General features: G+C 42.5%; 2 protein-coding genes across 2 annotated transcripts; both read right to left on the reverse strand.

The window, feature by feature from the left end:
* Positions 1–15,847: 15,847 nt before the first annotated feature.
* On the reverse strand, positions 15,848–19,745 carry LOC125530579 (uncharacterized). Its single transcript, XM_048694958.1, has 11 exons — positions 19,703–19,745; positions 18,610–18,725; positions 18,312–18,506; positions 17,600–17,707; positions 17,480–17,521; positions 17,295–17,390; positions 17,131–17,220; positions 16,915–17,031; positions 16,786–16,815; positions 16,026–16,097; positions 15,848–15,937 (listed from the first exon to the last, which is right to left on the reverse strand). The coding sequence occupies exons 1-11, from the start codon at positions 19,743–19,745 to the stop codon at positions 15,848–15,850; spliced, it is 999 nt and encodes a 332-aa protein (XP_048550915.1).
* A 1,851-nt stretch (positions 19,746–21,596) lies between these two features.
* LOC125530580 (putative disease resistance protein RGA4) lies at positions 21,597–26,354 on the reverse strand. The gene is given in 5 exon segments (XM_048694959.2): positions 21,597–21,623; positions 21,625–24,741; positions 24,846–24,989; positions 25,815–26,106; positions 26,176–26,354. Coding segments are annotated over 3 exon segments (3,171 nt in total). The 5' UTR covers positions 24,873–24,989; positions 25,815–26,106; positions 26,176–26,354.
* Positions 26,355–27,757: the final 1,403 nt, after the last annotated feature.

Raw genomic sequence — 27,757 nt, forward strand, 5'->3', positions numbered from 1 at the left:
ATTAAAGAAAGGCATGGAACACTTCCCTAGGAAGAAAATAAAATTACCATATGAATCTATCATGAGAGCCACTTATGGATTGTCTACCAAAGATGGCAATACCTAGATCTATCCTTGCTTTTATGCCTAGCTAGGGGCGTTAAACGATAGCGCTTGTTGGGAGGCAACCCAATTTTATTTTTAGTGTTTTTTGCTTTTGCTTCTGTTTAGGAATAAATAATCCATCTACCTTCTGTTTAGATGTGGTTTTATGTTTTAATTAGTGTTTGTGCCAAGTTAAACCTATAGGATCTTCTTGGATGATAGTTATTTGATCTTGCTGTAATTTCCAGAAACTTTATGTTCACGAAAACAATTGTTAAAAATCACCAGAACGTGATAAAATAGTGATTCCAATTGCTGCTGATCAATAAATAAATTGCCTAGGTCTTCCTATTTTGGCTGAAGTTTTGGAGTTCCAGAAGTTTGCGTTAGTTACAGATTACTACAGACTGTTCTGTTTTTGACAGATTCTGTTTTTCGTGTGTTGTTTGCTTATTTTGACGAATCTATGGCTAGTAAAATAGTTTATAAACCATAGAGAAGTTGGAATACAGTAGGTTTAACACCAATATAAATAAAGAATGAGTTCATTACAGTACCTTGATGTGGTCTTTTGTTTTCTTTCGCTAACGGAGCTCACGAGATTTCTATTGAGTTTTGTGTTGTGAAGTTTTCAAGTTTTGGGTGAAATATTTTGATGGATTATGGAACAAGGAGTGGCAAGATCCTAAGCTTGGGGATGCCCATGGCACCCCCAAGATAATTTAAGGACGCAAAAAAGTCAAAGCTTGGGGATGCCCCGGAAGGCATCCCCTCTTTCGTCTACTTCCATCGGTAACTTTACTTGGAGCTATATTTTTATTCACCACATGATATGTGTTTTGCTTGGAGCGTCTTGTATGATTTGAGTCTTTTCTTTTTAGTTTACCACAATCATCCTTGATGTACACACCTTTTGAGAGAGCCATACATGATTTGGAATTTGTTAGAATACTCTATGTGCTTCACTTATATCTTTTGAGCTATATAGTTTTGCTCTAGTGCTTCACTTATATCTTTTAGAGCACGGTGGTGGATTTGTTTTATAGAAACTATTGATCTCTCATGCTTCACTTAGATTATTTTTAGAATCTTAAATAGCATGGTAATTTGCTTAATAATAATATGCTTGGTATTCAAGATTTGTAAAACTTTCTTTTGAGTGCGTTGAATACTAAGAAAAGTTTGATGCTTGATAATTGTTTTGAGATATGAAGATGGTGATATTAGAGTCATGCTAGTTGAGTAGTTGTGAATTTGATAAATAGTTGTGTTAAAGTTTGTGATTCCCGTAGCATGCACGTATGGTGAACCGTTATGTGATGAAGTCGGAGCATGATTTATTTATTGATTGTCTTCCTTATGAGTGGCGGTCGGGGACAAGCGATGGTCTTTTCCTACCAATCTATCCCCCTAGGAGCATGCGTGTAATACTTTGCTTTGATAACTTGTAGATTTTTGCAATAAGTATATGAGTTCTTCATGACTAATGTTGAGTCCATGGATTATACGCACTTTTCTCATCCTTCCACCATTCACTAGTGCAGAACAGGGCTATAGCACCAGTTTGTAAGGACCTTTAGTGCTGGTTCTGTAACTGGCACTAATGTGTGGGCACTAAAGCCCCCCCCCTTTAGTACCGGTTCAGCACGAACCGGTGCTAAAGGGCAACCACGTGGCACGAGCCAGCTCCGGGGGCAGGGAGCCCTTTAGTACCGGTTGGTGACACCAACCGGTATTAAAAGGTTGGGGGGTTTTGGGTTTATGATTTCTTTTTCATTTAATTTTGTGTTTTCCATTTAATTCTTTTTCGTTTGCTGGTATTTTACGATACTACACATTGTACACGTTATGCATATATATAAATAGAATTTCTAGTAGAACCGATCATATATATATCATTAAATGTCTCACAAACCACCATATTAATTCACACATACACACATGTATATATATATACAATTAGCTAGCTATATACAATTTCTCCTACATGTTGCCTTCGGAGCCAGTGGCATTAGCCTAATTGGTGCCTTCGAAGCACGATGACAATTGGAAGTGGTTCATGGGGGCGGTAGCGAGTAATGGTATTCTCCGTTCGGATCTATGACCTGGTCGAGCAAAAATCCCGCTATTTCCTCTTGAAGTGCTTGTACGCGCTCCGTTGGTAGGAGCTTCTCCCGCACCTCCGTGGATTGTTAAGAAGGAGATCAATATGCATGTGTATTAGTTGTGTGACTAGATATCGATAATGGTGTAAAAATTGTGAATAGTGTTCTGACAAACGTACCCATTCCTGTCTTTGAGATCTGCTCCTTTCAGACGCCATCATGCGAATGTTCTGGCAAACGCAGTATGCACACAGATCAGTCCCCTGTGCCTGCTCAAGGGCCTTTACGAGAATGGAATTTGATCAGATAATAATTAATCAAGCATGATAATTAAAGAGATGGCAGCTAGCTAGCTAGTACTACTTAATTACTTACCTTGGGTCGATACCATTTCAGCTTTCGTTTCCATTGGCCTGGAGTGACGCTGATGAACCTTGCCCAAGCCCTGCCTGCCGATAAAGAAAATGAATAAAGGGGTTATTAAATAGTTCATATTAGGAAATGACGAACTAAATAGGCCGAGATATATAGTTAATAATGATTGAAATTACCTGTTGACTATCCCAAACAAGAAGTTGTAGTAAGTTTTTTTTTTAGTAGTGAGTCCAGTACTTCAACTGTTCCTTCATCAACTTTAATGATACACAAGATCCAGTGAAATCTGCATGCACACACGTTTGCGTGTCTTAATTAAGCGGGCATATGTAAGCAATAACATGTAGCTAGCTAGTAGGCAAAAACAGAATTTGTAGTACAAGACAGTGTGACTCACTAGAAGTTGTAAGGAAGTAGTATATCTTCATTGTATTTGAGGCTCTTCAAGAAATGTAACATGCTTTCCTCTACACTTTTTTTATAATATGCATCTAATTGCCATGTGTATTCATTAACGGTATTTGGGTCAATGAAACCAATGCCATGGCGTCCACCTTTTTTCATTTCATACATCTTCATCCTGCATAATACCACAGAAAAGAATATAGTGAGGATAATTACAGGTAATGATTGATCAAAATGATCACTACAGCTAGCTTGAGACTTAAATTACAGAAAGAAATCACTTACAAACAATAGCAACTGACTATAGATTTGTCCAGTGCGTCTTGATTGTATAACTGAAACAGTTCAGAATACTCAACGGCCACAGCTTTCTCATGGTAGTAATGATCCTTCTTGACATACACCATGAGGGACTCTCGATTGGAAATCTTGGTAATGTTCATGTACCATTGATGCAATTCATACATTCTCATTGGGAGCTTCTTGACCTCGTCTGGCTGGACCAAAGGTTGGCCCCGGACATATTTCCGTTTTATTTCCTCCTCTCTAAGCGGAGACATGGGCTCGATCTCGAGGAGTTGTCCAACAGTGATCTTGAGGATTTCAGCCTGCCTTCTATGCTCCTCGGTTATTACCACATCGCCTAGCTAGGGAACGTTAACGGTTTGCCCACAATAATATTGGGCGCGTGTACTCTTATGTGTTGTTGGCACAACAAGTGGGGGGATTGATTGCGCCGCCTATTCTCCCAGCTGGGGAACGGTTTTACCGCATTTTTTGCCAGCTGATTTGCTCGAGCTCGAGCTCGCCTCTTTCTGTAGACATGATCGATTTAACTTCCTGAGGTGGCGCTCATAGTCTGTGTCAACAGGCTTGGGAGCTGGTGGTCTAGCCATACGAATGAAGTGGTCAATCTTTTCCTCAGGCACTTTCTCCCTTGGCGGCGGTGGCGGTTTCGGTGCAAAATGGGCTTCCACCTCAGCCTTCGATATGGTTGTGTTTTCCTCCTCGGACTTGTCATAAGGCCTCTGCGGAAGAGGCGCGAGGCTGCTTGGACCATATTGAAATCGCTTGCCTCCGCATGTACCTCCCGTACTACCTCGACTTGTACCGCTACGCACCATAGCTGCGGCGGCTCTCTTCCGTGATTGCTGAGGCGGCGGAGATGGCTGACGTGGCTGAGTTGGACGAGGAGGAGTGGCCTGAAGCTGTGCCGGACTTGGAGGAGGAGTGGCCTGAAGTTGTGCCGGACTTGGAGGAGTGGACGTCTGACGCTGTGTCGGACTTGGAGGAGGAGTGGCCTGACACTTTGCCGAACTTGGAGGAGGAGGAGTGGCCTCACGCGTTGGTGGACTTGGAGGAGCGGGAGTCTGCTGACTCGGTGGCGGACTTCGACGAGGAGTCGGGTGACGCGGTGTCGGTGGCCTTCGAAAGACGATGCAATCCTTTCTCCATAGGATGATACGATGTATGGCCTCTCCCAATGTGTGCTCGTCGTCACCTCCAGGAATGTCAAGCTATAGCCCCGAATATGGGTCCACCACCTCATCAACCAAGACACGAGCATAGCCCGCTGGAATCGGGTTGCAATGGAAGGTTGCCTCGGGGGGATTTGTAAAAGCAACGGCGTCCGCCACCTTCATGGATATGTTCTTCATTTTGAAGTGTAGCTCGCAGTTAGTGTTCTCCATGATGTCATCCACGGGGTATCTATCCAGCATTGCGTCGCCTGGGGCGAAACCCACGCTGCTTCTCGGCATGGATGGGGTGGTGCTATCCAATGCTGGATCATCCGCTAGCTGTTGCAGCTGCTGAGACCCCCTTTGCTGGCTAAGTGAGTCGATTTGCTCCTGCTGCCGCTGGAATTTGACTGCCAAGTCCGCGTGCGCTGATTCTAGGCCTTGAAGGCGTTCATAATCCAGCTTCCTCTGCTCCTCCTCCATCTTCCTCTTCTTCTCCTCCGCAATCTTCTTTCTCGCACGGGTTCTGTAGTCGGCATTCCAGTCCGAAAACCCCTCATACCACGGAATAGCGCCCTTGCCTCGTGTTCTTCCCGGGTGTTCAGGATTTCCCAGGGCACGCGTAAGCAAGTCGTTCTCTCTGTTGGGCTGGAACACCCCCGATCGAGCCTCTTCTATTGCAACAAGTAGCTTATCGTTGGCTCCGTTCAGACATGCCTTCGACGAAACTTTGCCTGTCTTCGGGTCCAACTCCCCCCCATGCGCATAGAACCAAGTCCTGCACCTGGGGGACCAGCTCCTAGTAACTGGAGTGACACCTGCATCCTCCATCTCTTTCTCAGACTTATCCCACTTAGGCATTGCCACCGCGTAGCCACCTGGCCCCATCTTATGGAACTTATCCTTTTTTCCGGCATTCTTCTTTTGTTTATTCTCGACCGTTCCTTAGCTAATTCCGAATCCTTGAATTTCATGAAATCGTCCTAATGAGCACTTTGCTTCTCTAGTGTTCCCTCGAATACTAGAGTCTTCCTTCCTCCCTTGACGTACTTGTCCCATACACGATTCTTGTGGTTGTTGAATGCAACCGCCATCTTCCTAAGAGCAGTGTCCTTGACTTTCTCCACATCTGCATCAGTGAAATGATCTGGTAGGGTGAAATGTTCCATGAGAGTTTCCCAAAGCAGACCTTTTTCTCTGTCGTCGACAAAAGTAACATCTGGACGTGGCTTTGCTGGCTCTCTCCATGCTTGAAGGGAGATCGGGAGTTGGTCCTTCACAAGAACTCCGCACTGACGAATGAACTTGTCCACAATCTTCTTAGGCGCTAATGGTTCGCCATTAGGTTTGATGGCCTCGATATTGTACTTTACGCCCTCCTTCAACTTTTTGTTCGGGCCTCGTTTCTTGTTGCCTGAAGATTTGCTCGATCCGGATGGCTGAAAGAAGAAAGATCGATTCGTTAATATATCTTCAAGTCATTTAAAACATGTGATGATCACCAGATGCCTGCTTATATAAATATATATACCTCGCCGGTCTTTGTTGTTTCAAGATCAACATTTTCTTCGTCATCATCATAATCATAGTTCATGACTTCATCAATTCGGTCATCGCGATCGAATATCATATCACCCTCCCCGGTGTTGTTTAGAAATTCGGAGCCGTCATAATCTTCTTCATTCTGATCATCATCTGGCCCGCAAGGATGGCGTATGATATCGAACAGGGTCTCTTCTCCCTCCCTGCCGGTATTGTCCGCCATAGCTTTTATTTAACTAATCCAAAAGAAATATAAAACAATTTAGTATTCAAATTACAATGCATGGATGCAATCAATTAATAAGGAAAAACTGAATCAATCATAGTACATAATAAGCATCATCAAATATAATCTCGAATACATCGCCTCGAATAATAGATATAATCTCGAATACATTGTCTCAGATAATATATATAATCTCGAATATTATATATCGAATACATCACTAGCTAGCTAGCTATCTAGCAGCTAATAAAGATCGAATACTAAAGAGTAATCTAGGCCACTCGCGGTTCCTGAGGTGCGGGCGGTGAACAACCAAAGTGAAGGAACCATCACTGGATCATAGCTCGGGTGATCTCCCCAAAGAACCTGCCAGGTATTGGAGAACCTGACGTCCATAGCAGCCATGTAGCGATGGACGTGCTCGTCCTCCTCCCTAACACGGCGACGTACCACCTCCGGCGGGGCCGGCTCCCTCCGCACCGAAAGTGGCCCACGCGAACGCCACCAAAGGAGATGAGGGTCGACGACGGAACCCGGGGCCGGGTTCCTCACCAAGCGTCGCGCCCCTGAAGGTAGCACCGCCCAGTGCCAGCCCGACGGAGCCCAGTCCCGGACATGGGTCCTCTGAAGCAGGACGTTGTCACGAACGGGTCGACGGCGAGGATGCGGGTCGGGCATCGTCGACAACAAATACTATATGCCGCAAAAGTAAAGTAACATTTTTTAAATGGTGGATTGTGATTTCATATATGCAAATTCTAAATTTTATAACTAAAAATATAAGAAACTAAAAAAACATCGATCATCGTCTAACAATTTGAAATTAATCTAATTCATCTAGCTAGCTAAAACTAACATTTCCAAAATTTCTAACATTTCTATATAACTAACGTTTCTATAACATTTGACATTATATATATATTATAACTAACATTTCTATATACTATTTGACATTAATCTACTCTAATTAATTAATTCATCTAAAACTTTGTATGAAAAACAGAAAAAACTAAAAGCTAAAAACAGAAAAATTGTGTGCGCGTGTCGTGTGTGTGTGTGTGTGTGCATGTAGTGTGTGTGTGCGCGCGCGTGTGTGTGTGTGCTACGGCCGGCGCCGGCGCGCGGTGTGGCTTTGATCGATTGGAGGGAGGAGAGGGGCCGGGGGAGGGGCTCACAACGCGCGCGGGCGAGGTCGAGGCGACGGCGACGGCGAGGCGAGGTCGATCCAAGGCGACGGCGACGACGAGGCGAGGGGACGGCGATGGGCCGGTGCGGCGAGCGGGACAGGCCGGCGACGGGGGCGCCACGGAGTCGACAGGGACGACGCGACGAGGACGGGGGCGTCGCGGAGTCGACGGGGACGGCGCAACAGGGGCGGCGACGGCGCGGGACGGGGTGGCGGCAGAGAGAAGTGGGAGATGAGAAACTGAAATTTTTCGAAGTGTTTCTTATATAGGGGACACCTTTAGTACCGGTTGGAGCCACCACCCGGTACTAAAGGCCTGCCCTTCCCACCGCTTGGCCTTGCCAAAACAGGCCTTTAGTACCGGTTGGTGGCTGGAACCGGTACTAAACACCCACCCTTTAGTACCGGTTCCAGCCACCAACCGGTACTAAAGGTGGTGTGCTGGCGCAGGTGCTGTGCGGCAAGTTTAGTCCCACCTCGCTAGACGAGGGGCGCCCGCACTGGTTTATAAGCCCCAGTGCGGTAGCTCTCTCGAGCTCCTCTCTTAAGCAGGCCATCCGGGCCTATGTCTGCTGCTATGCCCTGATGGGCCTATTGGGCTAGCGGGCCTGCATCCTGGCCCAATTACAATTTGGGTTTCTAGTCGTATGCAGGCCGTTGTGGCCCAGTAGGTGGGCTTTTTTCATTTAATTTTTTCTTTTCTGCTTTATTTATTTTGTTTTATTTATTTTTAGTTGTTTTTTGCTGTATTTAGAGTTTCTTTGTGAATATTTTTGCTTTAGGTACAAAAATTAGAAACTTTCTGTTAGTGCCGGTAGTTTTCAAATTTGAATAGTTTAAAATTTGAATTATTTGAAATTTGTGTGAATCACTAGTTTGTGAATAACTTAACTTTAAAAATCAGTAAAGGCATGAAATAATTTGTTTGCACATAAAATTTCTTCGCGTTTCAAATGCCAAAACACATAACTACCCTAACTATTACAAAGATTCCCTCCTGGGTGTGAAACACAGAAGAAAGTGATGATAGTGAAGCCGATCACATCCCAGATCTTTGGGTGTGAAACTTTTTCTTTGCGTGTGTCCCTTTGCGCCGTAACCATGGAAAATCTTCATCATTTAATGGGATGCTCGGGTCAATATTCACTGTGAATGGAGCAATTTCATCAAACTTTTCATAATCTTCTAACATGTATGTCTTGTCATCCACTCCCACGATGTTTCTCTTCCCAGAAAGAACTATGTGCCGCTTTGGCTCATCATACGATGCATTCGCTTCCTTATCTTTTCTTTTTCACGGCTTGGTAGACATGTCCTTCACATAGAAAACCTGTGCCACATCATTGGCTAGGACGAATGGTTCGTCTACATACGCAAGATTGTTGAGATCCACTGTTGTCATTCCGTACTGGGGGTCTTCCGTTACCCCGCCTCGTGTAATATTGACCCATTTGCACCGAAACAAAGGGACCTTCAAACCACGTCGATAGTCAAGTTCCCATATGTCATGTATATAACCATAATATGTTACCTTTCCCGTCTTGGTTTCTGCATCAAAGCGGACACCACTGTTTTGGTTGGTGCTTTTCTTATCTTGGGCGATCGTGTAAAATGTATTACCATTTATCTCGTACCCTTTGAAAGTCATTATATTCGAAGATGGTAACTGGGACATCAAGTACAGGTCATCTTCAATAGAGGCGTCATGCATGGTACGTGTCTGCAACCAGCTGGCGATACTCCTGGTTTGTTCACGTGTAATCCAGTCATCAGACCGCTCCGGGTGTTTGGAGCATAGCAAATTCTTGTGTTCATCCATATACGGAGCCACTAAGGCGGAATTCTATAGAACTGTGTAGTGTGTTTCAGTGAGAGAATGTCCGTCCATACATATTATTTGTTCCCCTCCTAGCATGCCTTTTCCATCCAGTCTGCCCTTATGCCGCGATTCAGGAACACCAATCGGCTTAAGGTCAGGAATAAAGTCAATACAGAACTCAATGACCTCCTCATTTTCATGGCCCTTGGAGATGCTTCCTTCTGGCCTAGCACGGTTATGAACATATTTTTTTAAGACTCCCATGAAACTCTCAAAGGGGAACATATTGTGTAGAAATACAGGACCCAAAACGTTAATCTCTTCGTATAGGTGAACTAGGACGTGTGTCATGATGTTGAAGAAGGATGGTGGGAACACCAACTCGAAACTGACAAGACATTGCACCAAATCATTCTCTAACCTTGGTATGATTTCTGGATCGATTACCTTCTGAGAGATTGCATTGAGAAATGCACATAGCTTCACAATGGCTAATCGAACGTTTTTCGGTAGATGCCCCCTCAATGCAACCGGAAGCAGTTGCGTCATAATCACGTGGCAGTCATGAGACTTTAGGTTCTGGAACTTTTTCTCTGCCATGTTTATTATTCCCTTTATATTCGACGAGAAGCCAGACGGTACCTTAATACTGAGCAGGCATTCAAAGAAGATTTCCTTCTCTTCTTTGGTAAGAGCGTAGCTTGCATGACCCTGATGTATGTCGTCTTTTCCGTGCATACGTTGCTGGTCCTCCTGTGCCTCAGGTGTATCTTTTGTCTTCCCATACACGCCCAAGAAGCCAAGCAGGGTCACACAAAGATTCTTCGTCACGTGCATCACGTCGATTGCGGAGCGAACCTCTAGGTCTTTCCAATAGGGCAGGTCCCAAAATATAGATTTCTTCTTCCACATGGGTGCGCGTCCGTCAGCGTCATTCGAAACAGGTTGTCCACCAAGACCCTTTCCAAAGACCACCTTCAAATCCTTGACCATATCATGTACATCATCACCAGTACGGTGGCGAGGCTTCGTCCGGTGATCCGCCTCACCTTTGAAATGCTTGCCTTTCTTTCTTACGGGATGCCTGCTCGGAAGAAATCGACGATGTCCTAGGTACACATTCTTCTTACAATTATCCAAATATATACTGTCGGTATCGTCCAAACAGTGCATGCATGCGCGGTATCCCTTGTTTGTCTGTCCTGAAAGGTTACTGAGAGCAGGCCAATCATTGATGGTCACGAACAGCAACGCCTTTAGGTGAAATTCTTCCCCCATGTGCTCATCCCACGCACGTACACCTGTTCCATTCCACAGTTGTAAGAGTTCTTCAACTAATGGCCTTAGGTACACATCAATGTCGTTGCCGGGTTGCTTAGGGCCTTGGATGAGCACTGGCATCATAATGAACTTCCGCTTCATGCACAACCAAGGAGGAAGGCTATACAAACATAGAGTCACAGGCCAGGTGCTATGGTTGCTGCTCTGCTCCCCAAAAGGATTAATGCCATCTGCGCTTAGACCAAACCATACGTTCCTTGCGTCATCTGCAAACTCCTTCTCGTACTTTCTTTCGATTTTTCTCCACTGCGACCCGTCAGCGGGTACTCTCAACTTTCCATCTTTCTTACGGTCTTCTCTGTGCCATCGCATCGCCTTGGCATGCTCTTTGTTTTGGAACAAACGTTTCAACCATGGTATTATAGGAGCATACCACATCACCTTGGCAGGAATCTTCTTCCTGGGGCACTCGCCCTCGACATCACCAGGGTCATCGCGGCTGATCTTATAGCGCAATGCACCGCATACCGGGCAAGCGTTCAAATCCGCGTGCTCACCGCGGTAGAGGATGCAATCATTAGGGAATGCATGTATCTTCTGCACCTCTAACCCTAGAGGGCAGACAGCCTTCTTTGCTTCGTACGTACTCTCGGGCAATTCGTTGTCCTTTGGAAGCATATTCTTTATCATTACCAACAACTTTCCAAATACCTTGTCAGATACACCATTCTCTGCCTTCCATTGCAGCAATTCCAGTGTGGTGCCCAGCTTTTTCTTGTCACCTACGCAATTAGGGTACAACAATTTTTTGTGATGCTCTAACATGCGCTGCAACTTCTTCTTCTCCAAATCACTTGCACAGTTTCTCTTTGCATCGGCAATGGCCCGACCTAGATCATCAACGGGCTCATCTGATGCCTCTTCTTCAGCTTCTTCCCGCATTGCCGGCTCAGCTTTTTCCCGCATTACCGGCTCAGCTTCTTCCCCCATTGTTGTATCATCGTATTCTGGGAACCCATGGCCAGGATAGCTATCGTCGTCCTCTTCTTCTTCATTGTCTTCCATCATAACCCCTCTTTCTCCGTGCTTGGTCCAAACATTATAGTGGGGCATGAAACCGGACTCAAACAGGTGGACGTGAATGGTTCTTGACATAGAGTAATTGTGACCATTCTTACAGCCAGCACATGGACAAGGCATAAAACCATCCGCCCGCTTGTTTGCCTCAACCGCAAGCAGAAAAGTATGCATGCCATTAATAAACTCGGGAGAGCATCGGTCATCGTACATCCATTGCCGGCTCATCTTCAATAGATAGCACCGAAAACACCAAATTAATACAATACATAAAGTTCATACAACACTTAAATGCAACAAACAAATAACTCTCTAGCTAAAGCATTTAAATGCAACAACAAATGCGATCAAGATCGCAACTAAGGTAACAATTGATCCAACGGCATAATGATACCAAGCCTCACTATCAATGGCATATTTTCTAATCTTTCTAATCTTCAAGCGCATTTTCTCCATCTTGATCTTGTGATCATCGACGACATCGGCAACATGCAACTCCAATTCCATCTTCTCCCCCTCAATTCTTTTCAATTTTTCTTTCAAATACTCATTTTCTCTTTCAACTAAATTTAACCTCTCGACAATAGGGTCGGTTGGAATTTCCGGTTCACATACCTCCTAGATAAAAATATCTATGTCAACTTGATGGGCATAATTTGTCATAAACACGAAATGCAACAAATAGTTTTAGAAGAGAATATACCACATCCGAATCATAACAAGGACGAGGGCCGACGGGGACGGATATCAAAACCATGGCACTATGTATAACAAACAACGTACGGGTAAGATAATTATACAAGTAACTATATATCCAAATCACACAAACATCAATTTTTTATATAAAATTTCATGAACAAGAGGCTCACCACAAGGTGGTGCCGGCGACGGGACGGTGCGGGCTATCGACGGTGGTTACGACGGAGATTTAGAAGGCACTAAGTAAACCACACCTACATATGCAAACTAAGTGTTATTTTGACCTCAATTTGCATATAAATCAAATACTACCACATATAATTCCTCCCAAATTACTAAAACCCACAATTAATCACTATATAAACCAATGCAAGACCTAATCTAGCAATGAGAGATGAAAGGACAAAGTTGCTAACCTTTGTGATCATTTGAATGGATGGGGGCCTGCAAATCTTGACAAATTTGGGGCAAATTTTGTGATGAACTCGAGAGGAAGAAGGAAAGAACAGAGGAGAGGGAGAGGGGAAAGGGGGAAGAACAGAGTGCTGGTGGACGAAGGGTTTATATAGGACGATCTTTAGTACCGGTTCGTGCCACGAACCGATACTAAAGGTGTTGGAGGGGCCCCACTCTGACAACATCCTGCCACTACTTTCATTAGTACCGGTTCGTGGCATGAACCGGTGCTAAAGGTTCGCCATGAACCGGTACTAAAGAGCTCCTCCCGCCTAGTCGTTGGAACCGGCACTAATGACTCATTAGTGCCGGTTCTGTTACAAACCGGGACTAATGTGTCTCACATTTGACCCTTTTTCTACTAGTGATTGCTAGCCTCTTTAATACCGCGCACTTTTCGCCGGTATCATACACCCACCATATACCTTCCTCAAAACAGCCACCATACCTACCTATCATGGCATTTCCATAGCCATTCCGAGATATATTGCCATGCAACTTTCCACCGTTTCGTTTATTATGACACGCTCCATCATTGTCATATTGCTTAGCATGATCATGTAGTTGACATCGTATTTGTGGCAAAGCCACCATTCATAATTCTTTCATACATGTCACTCTTGATTCATTGCATATCCCGGTACACCGCCGGAGGCATTCATATAGAGTCATATTTTGTTCTAAGTATCGAGTTGTAATTGTTGAGTTGTAAGAAAAATAAAAGTGTGATGATCATCATTTTAGAGCATTGTCCCAAGTGAGGAAAAGGATGATGGAGACTATGATTCCCCCACAAGTCGGGATGAGACTTCGGATGAAAAAAAAGGGAGGCCATAAAAAAAGAGAAAAGGCCCAAATAAAAAATGAGAGAAAAAGAGAGAAGGGACAATGTTACTATCCTTTTACCACACTTCTGCTTCAGAGTAGCACCATGATCTTCATGATAGAGAGTCTCTCATTTTGTCACTTTCGTAAACTAGTGGGAATTTTTCATTATAGAACTTGGCTTGTATATTCCAATGATGGGCTTCCTCAAAATGCCCTAGGTCTTCGTGAGCAAGCGAGTTGGATGCACACCACTTAGTTTCTTTTGTTGAGCTTTCATATACTTATAGCTCTAGTGCAACCGTTGCATGGCAATCCCTACTCACTCACATTGATATCTATTGATGGGCATCTCCATAGCCCATTGATATGCCTAGTTGATGTGAGACTATCTTCCCCTCTTTTTGTCTTCTCCACAACCGCCATTCTATTCCACATATAGTGCTATATCCATGGCTCACGCTCATGTATTGCGTGAAGATTGAAAAAGTTTTGAAAATGTCAAAAGTATGAAACAATTGCTTGGCTTGTCATTAGGGTTGTGCATGATTTAAATACTTTGTGTGGTGAAGATAGAGCATAGCCAGACTATATGATTTTGTAGGGATAACTTTCTTTGGCCATGTTATTTTGAGAAGACATGATTTCTTTATTAGTATGCTTGAAGTATTATTATTTTTATGTCAATATGAACTTTTGTCTTGAATCTTTTGGATCTGAATATTCATACCACAATTAAGAAGAATTACATTGAAATTATGCCAAGTAGCACTCCGCATCAAAAATTCTTTCTTTTATCATTTACCTACTCGAGGACGAGCCAGAATTAAGCTTGGGGATGCCTGATACATCTCCAACGTATCTATAATTTTTGATTGCTCCATGCTATATTATCTACTAATTTGGACTATATTGGGCTTTATTTTCCACTTTTATATTATTTTTGGACTAACCTGTTAACCGGAGGCCCAGCCCAGAATTGTTGTTTTTTGCCAATTTCAGTGTTTCGAAGAAACGGAGTCCAAACGGAATGAAACCTTCGGGAACATGATTTTCTCACCGAACATGATCCAGGAGACTTGGACCCCACGTCAAGAAAGAAGGGAGGTGGCCACGAGGGTGGGGGGCGCGCCCACCCCCTAGGGAGCGCCACCCTGCCTCGTGGGCCCCTCGTTGCTCCACCGACGTACTCCTTCCTCCTATATATACCTACGTACCCCCAAACGATCAGATACGGAGCCAAAAACCAAATTCCACCACCGCAACTTTTTGTATCCACGAGATCCCATCTTGGGGCCTGTTCCGGAGCTCCGCCGGAAGGGGAATCCACCATGGAGGGCTTCTACATCAACATCATAGCCTCTCCGATGAAGTGTGAGTAGTTTACCTCAGACCTTCGGGTCCATAGTTAGTAGCTAGATGGCTTCTTCTCTCTTTTTGGATCTCAATACAATGTTCTCCCCCTCTCTCGTGGAGATCTATCCGATGTAATCTTCTTTTTGCGGTATGTTTGTTGAGACCGATGAATTGTGGGTTTATGATCAAGTCTATCTATGAACAATATTTGAATCTTCTCTGAATTCTTTTATGTATGATTGGTTATCTTTGCAAGTCTCTTCGAATTATCAGTTTGTTTGGCCTACTAGATTGGTTTTTCTTGCAATGGGAGAAGTGCTTAGTTTTGGGTTCAATCTTGCGGTGTCCTTTCCTAGTGACAGTAGGGGCAGCAAGGCACGTATTGTATTGTTGCCATCGAGGATAACAAGATGGGGTTTTTATCATATTGCATGAATTTATCCCTCTACATCATGTCATCTTGTTTAAGGCGTTACTCCGTTTTCTTCAACTTAATACTCTAGATGCATGCTGGATAGCGGTCGATGAGTGGAGTAATAGTAGTAGATGCAGGCAGGAGTCGGTCTACTTGTCTCGGACGTGATGCCTATATACATGATCATACCTAGATATTCTCATAACTATGCTCAATTCTATCAATTGCTCAACAGTAATTCGTTCACCCACCGTAAAATACTCTTGAAGCGCTTGTGAAGTACAGTGTCAAGATGCAGTCCATGGTCATCAGATGAAGAACTACCATGACGTGGAAGGCGATTTCTTTGAGGAGATATGTTACTAAGAAAGAGTAATCACCAAGAAAAGGGGAGAATGAAAAAATATCCAAGTTTTTAAGTTACATTCCCTGAATTCTACATGTACATGCCACGTGACAATTACTTAGTATATATAATAGTGGCAGTTAGGCTGCATATCTACAAATGAAATGGTGTGAATCAGGAAGACCAACAGTTAAGACGGTACGCTGGAAATTAATCCAATAGCTTGAGCAATATCTATCTTCTTCCTACAATAATCCTCATAGAACTTTGGTTTCTGCGTCTGAAAAAAAAAACAGGAACTCCACTTAAGTAAACTATATAGTTGAAACTTGAAACAGGATGGCGAATGCAGTTTTATAATAAAATACCTCCTTTCTAAGTGCCTCTGCAATCAACTCCCGGGCTTTATCCTTTAAAATCTGGCTTTTGTCATCTGGAAACTATGGTCAGGTATAGCATCAGATACAAGAACAATGTTCAGATGGTTTTGATCTAGGTTTTGTTTGGATGCCGAGTATTTATAAACCTACACTATTGGAAAATCATAGTACTTTTGGTTGTAGGTAGGAAATAGTGTACAAATACAATGATGCATTTGGCGATGGCAGTATTTACTGAAGTTTTTGTTTTCTTATTTTGCATTCCATAGCTATCATAAAAAAACCAAACTAATTTTTGAGCATGCAAGTGCATGTTGAAAGACAATTGTTTGGTTAACTCGCTTAGTACATAAACTAACATAGCAGATCCATACTTATATATTCTCTACTATGTAACTCAGTTTCAAAGCAAGATATATATGTTGTAACACTGGTAGCTGACTGCCTAGTGGATGATGCCTAAGATCCAAACTAGTGGACACAAAATCAGGGTAGCGACACTTACTAAAACATCGCATGCAGTTGTTTATCTATTTAGAGAAAATAGTGCGGGAGTAAATTTTTAATACTCCCAAAATACCATAGTATTGGGAATACTGCAGCTTGTAAAATTGTGGTATTTACTAGGTCTAAATGCCACAAAGTAAATATTGTTCTTATCAGAAATCATGGTATTCATAAAAAACTATAAAAACACTTTGCATCCAAACATGGCTTAAGAGTGTGAGACACACAGAACGACACTTACTTCCTCGAGGCAAGCTGTGCAAGCAAGAAACTGAAAAGGAAAAGTATGAAAAAGATCAGCATATAAAACACCTATAATAATGAATATTATGTGAATTTGGAAACGATCTGCAAAAGGAAAACAATTTACCTCTTCTTCCAAGTCGGAGCAGAATGTGTCATTCTCCAGTGCACGTCTTATTCTTTCTTGGTGTAACGGAAACATTTTAAGTCCATAGACTTCATACAAAGCATCTCTGAATTTCTTCTGTTAATTGTTCAAAGAGAGAAAATGAAATTGCATCACAAAGCGTCAAAACACAAGAGTTATAATCATTCAATCGTTGCTTGGTTGTTCAGTACTAACCTCCATCTTGCACCTTTGCCAAATCTCGTAATAGAGACCATCAAACTCGTTGTAGCAACACACATCAAAACCCATGCTATCTAACCACTCCTGAATTAAAAGAATATGCAATTGTTAAATATAAAACACCTAAATGAAAATAACAAGTGTACGAGAGACCCTACGTAGAAGCCAGTAAAGGCTAAGCCATCGTATATCTTCAAGAAGTCAGTAGCGATCTTGATTGCTTGGTAAGTTCCTCTGGTCAAAATCTTTCCCCACTAAAATAGAAGATAAATCAGATCGTGCTAAAGTATGTATATTGACATATATAGTGTCACTCCATGTGTTTTTGTATCGACATACTTACCATAAGAGATGGAGGCTTATTTAACACATAAGCTTCAATCCACTGCCGCGATACAAAGGAAGTTTGTTAGTTCAAAAAAAGTCCAAATTTGAGTAACTTTATCATATCTATGGTGCATACCTTAAGTTTCTTGGACAATTCTTCACAGAATTTGACATATTCTTGTTCAATCTCATAGCTATGACAATCCTTGTGGTACTCATCCCAATTGACATACTCAAAACCACCCTACATCAAAAAGAATTAGAGAGGTAGCCAACAATAACAAAGAAAGAATAGCAAACAATCAGCTGACTCAGATAATTATACTTGACCATTTATAAGTTAGGATACATTTGCCAAAAGGTCATCTAAAGGAAATAATATAGTCTGCTATCCTTGATAGAAGAAAAAAAAACTAAGAACAGTTTCACTATTTTATTATTAACACGATAAGGTAGTAATAATCACGTAAAAGGCAATCAGGTGAAACAAGATTCTCCTGAGTACAGTTTGTCATATAAATTCATGAGTATTACTTTCTGGCCTATAAAACTGTGACAACGTTATGGAACACTTCATTCAAGGTAACAATAATTAAAACGTACAACTACTGCTAGCATGAACATGCGTGTGAATTGGTCTAAAACAATAAAAGGATCCCAAGAATATAACAGGAATACTGAAACGGCCTTTTTAACCTTTTACAAGGTTAAATAACTACATCGCCATATAAAGATTTGGATCTACATTTTGGCGTGTAGTGTCTGAGCTTAAAAATTGGCTTATCATACTAGATCAAAAGAACATAAACCGATGCATACAACTTGCCCAAAAAAGAAGACATACGTACATAATTTCGAGGGACCAGCCGTTGGTAGTCCTCCAGGCCAGCAAGTTTGCAGTAGTCAGGGTGGAAAGACCAATCTAATTCGCCATCTTCCTCAAAGCACTTAAAAGATCTCTGCCCCACAGGACGATGGCCAGGGGGGTAGTCCTCCTTCAGTTTATCATAGCAAAGCTTATCCTCAGGCACGTGTTGTGACAGCTATAGACAATAAGATCAGTCATGAGATTAAATTAACTGTGTGTTACCAACTAGCATACGCCATAACAAGTAGTAATTAACTGCGAGACTATGGGAACCGAACCTGATAATACTTGCGGCGATACAACGCATGGCGCACATTGAGCTCCTTGAGCTGCACGGCATCCAGCTTGGTGCACATGTCGACATCAGGCTTGGGCAAAATTTCGTGTTTTGACCCTTTTGGCATAGAAATTCAGGATCTGACCCCGGTTTGAAAAAATTTCGGGATTTGACCCTTTTTCCTACCGCCAGGGGCTCCGGCGGTTGGGTGGCATTGCCGTTGAAGATGAAAGAATAGGAGCTACCGCCACCGTAGTCTCAGGTTATTATTGGCTACCGCATCATTGTTGCCCCCATCACAGTCAAGTTCCGGCAGGTTTTTGTCTTCCCTTGATCTCTTGGTGTCTTAGGCTTTTGTTGGCTTATTTTCGTTAAGTTTCACCCTTTTCCTTTGGCGATAATTATCCGGTATGAATTCCAACATGTGTTTTCCGACTTTTGACATATATATTGACAAGTGAAAATATAATTGTATCATAATTGGAGCGATTGCCACGAATACAATAACTGAAAATTAACAAATACCCCCAATTAGTGTGATTTTTTTTCTCCTATTCGTGTGAGGTTGTTTATGTTTGAACTGCAGCAGCAAAGTAGCTAACAAAAAACGTAGCTAACAAGTTGAACTTGAGCAGTTTGCACATTAATTGTTGTAGGCACATAATGTTGGAGCGATTGGCAACATAATGTTTTCTTGATTCCAATTTTTAGAAGTAGTTAATAAATGGATGAATGCGAATATATTCCAGTCATAAGCAAGTTGTATCAGTCTAGTTTTTTATCTGTGAGAAACTCACTCCTAGTTTGTCAAACCTGAAGAGAGATTGTGCCTACTAAGTTGTACTGTATATTACTCCCTCCGTTCCCAAATATAAGTCTTTCTAGAGATTCCAATAGATGACTACATACGGAGCAAAATGAGTGAATCTACAGTCCAAAATATGTCTACATACATCCATATGTTGTGGTCCATTTGAAATGTCTAAAAAGACTTATATTTAGGAAAGGAGGGAGTAGATGTCTGTTGAAAGGTAAAACGACCTAACCCAAGAACCAAAACAGAAAAGAGAAAAGCGACAGATGATAGAACTAACCTGCTGTATCACTGACCAGGATCAATGGGGTACTAGACGGCATGTTCCGATATCATCGAAAGAAGAACTAAGTTCATCATTTGAACTTGACTGGGCTGCAGAATACTTTCGTTTCTTTGCCTTGGCAGAGGATCCTGATGCCTCGTTGACTAGCATTTGGGTGCTGCCCCGCAATTTTTTTTTAAAATAGTGTGCCAACAACTTGTTCTGGCTCCTCTGTATCTTTGAATAGCATCCTGAAGATCAGACAAGTTAGTGCTGCCTGCAGTTCTCTCACACCATGTTTAGTGGAAACCCTTGGGTTTCATCAGTGTCAAATTCTGCTAGTCTCCTTAGATGGAGTAGTGTCTCTAGAAGCCTCAGTTTTCGATCTCCTTTTTGAAGGCTTGTAATTAAAAGCGCTCCCAAGACTCGGATATTTTACAAGCAGAAGGTTATCTATGTACTGTATTTGAGATGATCATCTCCCAAGTCGGCACATTCTTCAAAATTGTGAGTTTTATGTTGAAAAGCACAGCTAGAGAACATACTTTCAGCCAAATGGTAAGCCCCACAGATTCTATAAAAGAGCAGCACTGCAGCAGTCATTGTGTTGAAGATGAAAAAGAGCAGGAGTAGGACTCGCAGGTGATCAGACAGCCTAGCTCTCATGTCTGATGAGAGGCGCCAGGGGTCCATCCCTGTCATAATCGCGATCAGTTTCGGCCCAAACGGTAACTAGTGCAACATGGTAGTTCTATGTGAAAAAAAAGTACCTCCAAAGTGGTACTTCCTCCGTAAACTAATATAAGAGTAGTGATCTAAATGCTCTTATATTAGTTTACAGATAAGAGCGTTTAGATCACTAAAATGGTGATCTAAATGCTTTTATATTAGTTTACAGAGGAAGTTTTTTTTTTTGTCACGAGCCGCAAGAGTGGTAGTTTTTGGCAACACTAGCCACAACAGCGATAGTTTTTGGGATAGCGTGGCAGCTCCGACTATAAGTTTTACTGAACGCAAACAACTAGAGTGTCCTTGCAACGACGTTGAAATGATCAAAGGATGACCTTCAACCTCTTTCGTAGGCCTCCTCGAAAAGATGTACCGCCAGCTCCTTGTAGTCCTCCTTGAAAAGACTTGGGTACTATTACCTCTGTATCAAAAAATAAGACGTTTTGGTAGGCTATTTTAGTCTAAAAATATCTTATATTTTGATATGGAGGTAGTAACTCTCTAGCTACAAATTTACTTTGCCATTACAATTGAACAATCACAGAATTAGCAAAAGACGGACGAGTGTTGTGTCCTAATAATATAGGGGTACTTCAATACATATTACTACAAGTAAATAACAAGCTGGAATTGTCATGTTCGGAGTCGCACATTATTTTTCAATAACGAATTGGTAGGTTCATGAGGATATACGGTAAATAAGTTGGATAGGAACAGGAAATATAATTTCTCTACCGGAACATGCTCCAGTGGGGAAATAGAAATGCAGGATACACACACAAACATTACTCAAGGCTCAAATTCTACTCTGCCCTGCTGCTATAGTTGATACAGGACACTAGCAAGCTCCTGGAGCATCAAAGTGCCCTTAATTTGTTTTCCTCGCACTCCTCCAACAGCCCTGCACGACATACATCTCATCTGATTCCATCTTATAAAGAAAACGAGATTACGGGCTCCCGTAGCGCGTGTTCTCAATTATGACGCCGTGCATGATGTTCCAATTGCTGATTTCATAATCGGAAGTACCAACCAGGCTGAACAAATGAAAAATGTTAATGAGCTGAACGTTCTAAATCTTTTTTTATTTCTCAGGAGCGACATAGGGAGATTAACATGCAGCTATCTAAGAATAAATTCTGAAGAACTAATGATGTGCATACAGTAGTTAAATTGCCCGTCATTGTACATACCAGTGAAAGAGGCAGCTGTTGTATTTCCTTGAGCTCGTGGCACTCCTTTATACACACTTTCTTTATTCTATCAACAGCTGCTGCACCACCAATGGACTTAAGGTCTGAACAGAGCAAAATGCTAAGTTCCTCCAATACTGGAGAACTTGCCAACTGGCCATTGGCGAGGTTGATGGATTCTATGCCCTGACAATCACTCAAGCTGAGCTTCTTAAGAGAGGATGGTAATATCATTGCCCGCTGCATATTCAACTTACAAGCTACAACTTTTAACTGCTGCAACCCGTTGAGCCTATCAACAGAGAGCGACATCAACTTTTCACAATGGGAAACCTCAATGGTCTTCACGGCAGGTAGACAATCTGGCTTGAAGAATTCATGCAAGCTCAATAATTTCCGACAGCAAAGAATACGTATCTTAGCAAGGGATGAGAATCCTTTAATGCCGCCGTTGGTGGTGCTACTGCTACTACTTGCTTCAGAGACTATTGATGTAAGGGTATTACAAGAACAAATGTCTAGTTCTTCCAGGGATGGAAGATTGCTTCTCCACACATGCAGGGGAATAGCTGTCAACGAGTCGCAGTCATGCATTTTCAAATAAGTGAGGGAGGTGAGGTCAAGGAAGCAGCTCACGAAGTGATCCATGGAATAGCCCGGGCTCTGAAGGTCTAGCTTTCTAAGAGAAGTAGGTAAGACCACCAAGCCTTGCCAACTGATTTGACCACATTCTTTTATGACCAACTCTTCAATACGATTAATGTTGTCTGACTGTGATGTATTGCCCAGTGACCCAACTAACTGGAGAAAGAATGGTATGCTCTTCAAACTGACACAATTCGTAAATTCAAGAGAACGTAACCTTGGCAGGAGGTTGGGCTGGAGCCAGCTAGGGCAAGATTTACCTCTGTAGTTCTTTACGTGCAAATGTTGGAGATTCCAGTGAGGTAACATTTCCATCTGGTTTTCCATTATCTTCATTATTCCCTCAAGACTTTGCAGCTCATGGCGCCATTTTAGGCAGAGTTTGCCAGAGTGGCCCTTGCTATAACTAAAACTATTTGAATTGATCTTCTCTAAGCTGAGGACATCACTGAAGCCTGGAGGAAACTTTTCAATCACACAACTGCTAGAGTCTATAATTTTCAGATGATGCAGACGACATACTGATAATGGAAATGTGCTGAAAGTAACACTTCCATGTAAAGAAAGGAAACGCAGATGCTTTGAGTTACCCATGCTCTCAGGTAGTTGTCGTACTCCAGAAAGTTTAAAACTCAATACACGGATTTTGGTTAGCTCCCTGAACCAACAGTCTATCACAGGCTCAAAATCTTTTGCTTTGCTATATGATTCATCGCATACCAGAGACCTCAATTTTTTCTTGTTGAATATGCTCTTCAATTCAGAACACTGAACATTCCCATTTGTGAATATTGACAGATGACGAACATTTGAAGGAACTTTATCTAGGTCACTAGCATGCTTTATAATGAAGCACTCATCCTTTGCGACTAGTTGTGCTGTATCATGCATCAGATCATGAATTACATAGTACTTAACACTCTGTGGTGATGCTTTCTGAAAGAATGAACGATTTGCAAGGTCATCAAAGCACGTTGATGCTTCTTGGGGCCCCTCCACATATCCGTGTGCAATCCAAATATCAGCTAGAAAATCCTTCCCAAATTTGTGATCCTTGGGAAACATTGCACATATTGAGAAGCATCTCTTCAGTTTCTGCGGTAGATACATATAGCTCAGTCGAAGGGCTGGCAGAATGTCAGTATCTGATTGTTTTAATTCCCAGAGTTCACTTTCCTTTATAGTTTTCCAATGTATTGTACTTAGTTCCATTCTCAGCAAGCGTCCAATAGTCTTGGCAGCTAATGGGGAACCCTTCAACTTTGGAACAATGTCTTTACCGATGCGCTCCAACTCCAGTGACTCCCGGTTGTTGCAAGAACTAGTGGGTCCAAATGCACAGAATTTGAAGAAATCCCAGAATACCTTAGGTTCTAAGCCATTTAACACATAATTATTCAGAGGGCCAACTAGCTCAGCAACCTCGGGAAATCTTGTGGTGACCAAAATCCTGCTTCCTTCAACACCATTTTTCAAACATGCACACAAGCCCTTCCACTCTGCCGCGTCATCCTTCAAGATATCATCCCACATATCATCAAGGACAAGCAAGAACTTTTTGGACTTGACACGATCTTCTAGTTTACCAATAAGAACATTCAGATTATCAGATGATGCATCTCCTCCGAGGCCTTCTATAATCGCTTTCATTAACCTTTTTGTGTCAAATTCATCTGAAACACATGTCCAAATTATGGGGCCAAAGTGTTTCTTCACATTTGTATTCTTGCAGATTTGTTGGGCCATTGTTGTCTTTCCGACACCTCCCATGCCAACAATGGATAACACAGGCAACTCTGTCATTCTTGCTTTGTTTTCAGTTCTTCCTCTCTTCAGTCCACGAACTCCTAGTTTTCCCACAAACTCCTTCATTTCTTTTTCACGACCAACCATGTTTTCCACACAATTAAAGTAGGTAGTTGTTTCTGGCCTAACTGATTTATCAAACTTCCGCGGTGCTTGGTGCAAGCCCATATCCATGGCCTGCTTATAGACATGATCTAGTTTTTCTTGAATTATGTTGACTTCTCTTATGTAATCACTGGATCTGTCAAAGAATTCCAGAAAGGTGTCATTATAGTGACCTGGCTCCAAATTCTTGCTGCATTCAACCTTCAACTTAAGTACATCATAATCAAACTCATCAAGCAGGTCCTCCGCATCGAACACTGCACCTTTGATATCCGGGAGGAGAGCAGCCGCTTGTTCCTTATGGCTTAGAAACTCGACCCGATCAATGAGGTCAAGCATCTTGGGCATTGTTGTCTTCAGCTTCCAAAGATCAACCTCCAGCCGATCAAATTTCTTTTTATCATGTGGTTGTGCAGCTGTCTTGTCTCTGTCTGACGACTCTGAGGTGCTCTGTCGATAACGAATGGTGGTTATAACTGATGCCGTCCAGCTGAAGAATTCGTGACATGCATTGAGGTTGGAAAGGACCCCAGCACCATCACTGAATAATCCCCAAGCCATGGCCATAATTGAGGACTGTTGGAATCATATAAACGAATTAAGCTTAGTTCAAAGAGTATGGTATTGAAAACATGCAATCATCTTGAATGGGGAGAGATGTGGCCTGAAGATGTAGTTACCTTGTTTATTGGCTGATTTAATGCCATGTTAGTGTAGAGATGCTTCTTGTTCACAGTGTTTGGTCAGGAAGTGACTAGATAGCTGGGTGGTCCACTACTCTAGGCAAACAAAAGCAATGATGACACATGCCTTCTGCTGTAGTTCTGCAATTATGTTGTTGTTAAGGACAAGCTTATAATGTCTGAAGTAGTAAGCACACATGTAAACTATATAGTTGAATTTTGTTTCGGTGTTCATTATTGAAAGTTGTAAGAACAAAAAAAAAACTACAACATATGCAACTATATTTCTATACCTATTGAAGGGAAGTATTCATCTTTGCCACTAAGCCCATTTCCTTATGTCCCCTTTTCACTTTGTTAGGCCCACATGCTAGAGAGACAGTAATGACCAAAAACAGGATATGCAGTTATGCACGCAAAACTCAGTGGCAAAAAAGCCTATTACAGTACACCTTAAACAAAATGCAGAGAAGCACCTATTTTCTTCACGATTACATTCTGTGTTATTTAAAAGGAGTATCATGCCTACATAGTGCATGCACGCGGATTATTAGCGGTCGCGACAATGTAAGCCAAGTGAGTTTGAAGTTTTCTATTGAACAATAGATCTCAATCGTTTTGGCTGTAAGAGAAGAAATTTTGGGTCGGTATGAGTGGCAGAAAAGTGACGAAACATGTCAGTTGATAAGGAAAACTATGCCTAGTAGATAGATAAGCAACACAATCAGAAAGTTGACAGAACAATTTAGTTGATAAACCTTGAGGATTGGAGGCGTGAGTGTGAATCAGATTGTGGAGCATTCATAATAAGTAGTATATGGCCTTTTGAGCTTAGGTAGAAAGAAGAGAAGAGTCGATATTTAATGTATCAAAGCACTAGTTAATGTAAATAAAGCAGTCTGGTGCTATGAATAGAGTTGCTTATGTTCACTGATAATAATGATGGTCAAGCGAGCCGAAGTATACTTTTGTGCAATCGAAGGGCCAAGGTAAACAACCATCTGTCCGCCGGGATCCACCGCACTAGGCAGAAGGGGATCGAGCCTCCCCCACCCCGAGCTCCCGCTGCCAGACGAGAGGAAGACGACCCCGCCGCCGCCCGGGCTTAGCCGGCGGCCTCCTCCGGCGACGGCGAGGGGGGGCGCTGGGTACACTTTGTGTCTGTGGCACGGCCAAGGCAAATAATGATGTGTCCACCGGTATTCCTTCCTTTTAAGGTTAGATCTAGTGGGTTGAAGCCATCTGGAGTAGGTAACAGCTATCCAAAGAGAGACGAGTCAATTCAGCGCTGAACAGGTGAGTCATTCTCAAAGAACACATGACATACCTCACTCCAGCTTCTCCGCTGTACGGCGGCGCCGTGTTTGGTGGCCTCCGCCTCTAGATCTAGCCAAGGGAATTGTAAGTCAACAACGACTGGACTGGAGAGTGGAGATATGGAACGGCGGTAGGTGGACCGGGGAAGGAGACGACCACGACTTTGCCTGCCGGCGCTTTCGCGGAAAGGCCCAGGAAGTTAACCCGCTGCGGTTTAGGTGACGCACGCGCCTAGTTAATTTTTTTTGAGCAAGAGTTAATTATTATCATTCGTAGTCCAATTAGCAGGGCGCTCCTAGATAAACATTTACCGTGTATTAAAAGAATGTTAACGTGTAGCTGGAAAATGTTCGACCTGTATACAAAAAATGTTCAACGATTGTTTGAGAAAACTCAACATGTTTGAAAATGAAAAAATATGGAAAGCAAAAATAAAGAAATAAAACCTGGTAAAGGAGACAAAAACAATAAAATCAGATCAAATCTGGTTCCAAAAAACCAATGCGGAAATTAGTTTATACAGAAAAACTAGAAATAAAACCAACCCAACACCTCCTCTTTGATGTGCCGCCCCATCGACAGCGTGTTGTAGGCGAGGTGGGGTTGTACCTCACAATAAGCGAGATACAACGAAATCACTAATTACTTGTAGCCTTCGCAAATGTCACTCCCACCTTGCATGGAGCCATCCTGTGTAGACCTATTCTAGCAGGTTGCCATATCAAAGTCTCACCTGATATGTCCTATTTGTGGGGAGTGAAGGGAAGATATCCGGCATGGTCTGTTTGAATGTCTAAGAGCGAAAAAGTATGAAATAAAGTGGGCATTCACAAAAAAAATGACAAGCCACTGCTCTATGATAGGGCGAGTTCAGTTGTGTTGGAGGAACTTGTCTATGGATCGAGCGTTGACCATTTGTTTTTTGAGCAGACCCCCTAGCTGATTTCATAGTTAATTGTTGGATGTTGGTCCAATCCCATGCACAGACCGATCGTTTGGTAATCTCGCATAAGAGCAGCGACAACGCACCAGGGCCAACCCATAGGCCAGACAAAAGGGGTGACCGCACATGCCCCCAAATGGTGAGGTCCTTGAATACAAATTATAATTGTAACCACTATACAATTATACAATACATCCATAAAATTACCTATATTTATATCTATACCTACTAATAAAGTAAGGTGTGTTTCTCCAATTTTTTCATCCCTTCACCATCGAAAAGTTTTTTTCTATTTGAGGTGGTACTAAATTTCTATCCGTTCTCTATTAGAAAAGAAAAACGCCTGAATTTCGTACATGGGCCTCCGACATGGACCCGGTGAAATTGAATTCTCCGTGAAGATGCGGAGTACCAACGGCTAGACGGTAAGACCCCGTGCACCTTGGTACCCCACATAGGCCTTCCCCGAAACCCCCCAGTCACTAACGTAAACAAAGTAGAAAAAGCACCAATTTCTGTACCGGTGCCGGAAGAGCGAAGAAAAAGGGGATGTTTTGTTAATGGGAACAAGGAACTGTTTATATCCCGCAGTGTGGCCTAGCAAAGCCAGCCCATTTATTTTCGTGCCCACGTAGGTAGCAAAACTCTA

The sequence above is a fragment of the Triticum urartu genome, chromosome 1A, assembly GCF_056163025.1.
Source record: "Triticum urartu cultivar PI428250 chromosome 1A, HENAU_Tu73, whole genome shotgun sequence".
NCBI lineage: Eukaryota > Viridiplantae > Streptophyta > Magnoliopsida > Poales > Poaceae > Triticum > Triticum urartu.

What these genes read in the sequence shown, in the direction of transcription:
- LOC125530579 (XM_048694958.1), bottom strand. Translation starts at nt 19,745, where the DNA reads ATGCCGTCTAGTACCCCATTGATCCTGGTCAGTGATACAGCAG. An exon ending in ATCGCCGCAAGTATTATCAG is followed by an intron (nt 18,507 to 18,609) that starts GTTCGGTTCCCA and finishes TATTGTCTATAG; the next exon opens with CTGTCACAACACGTGCCTGA. An exon ending in GGCAAAGGTGCAAGATGGAG is followed by an intron (nt 17,032 to 17,130) that starts GTTAGTACTGAA and finishes AACAATTAACAG; the next exon opens with AAGAAATTCAGAGATGCTTT.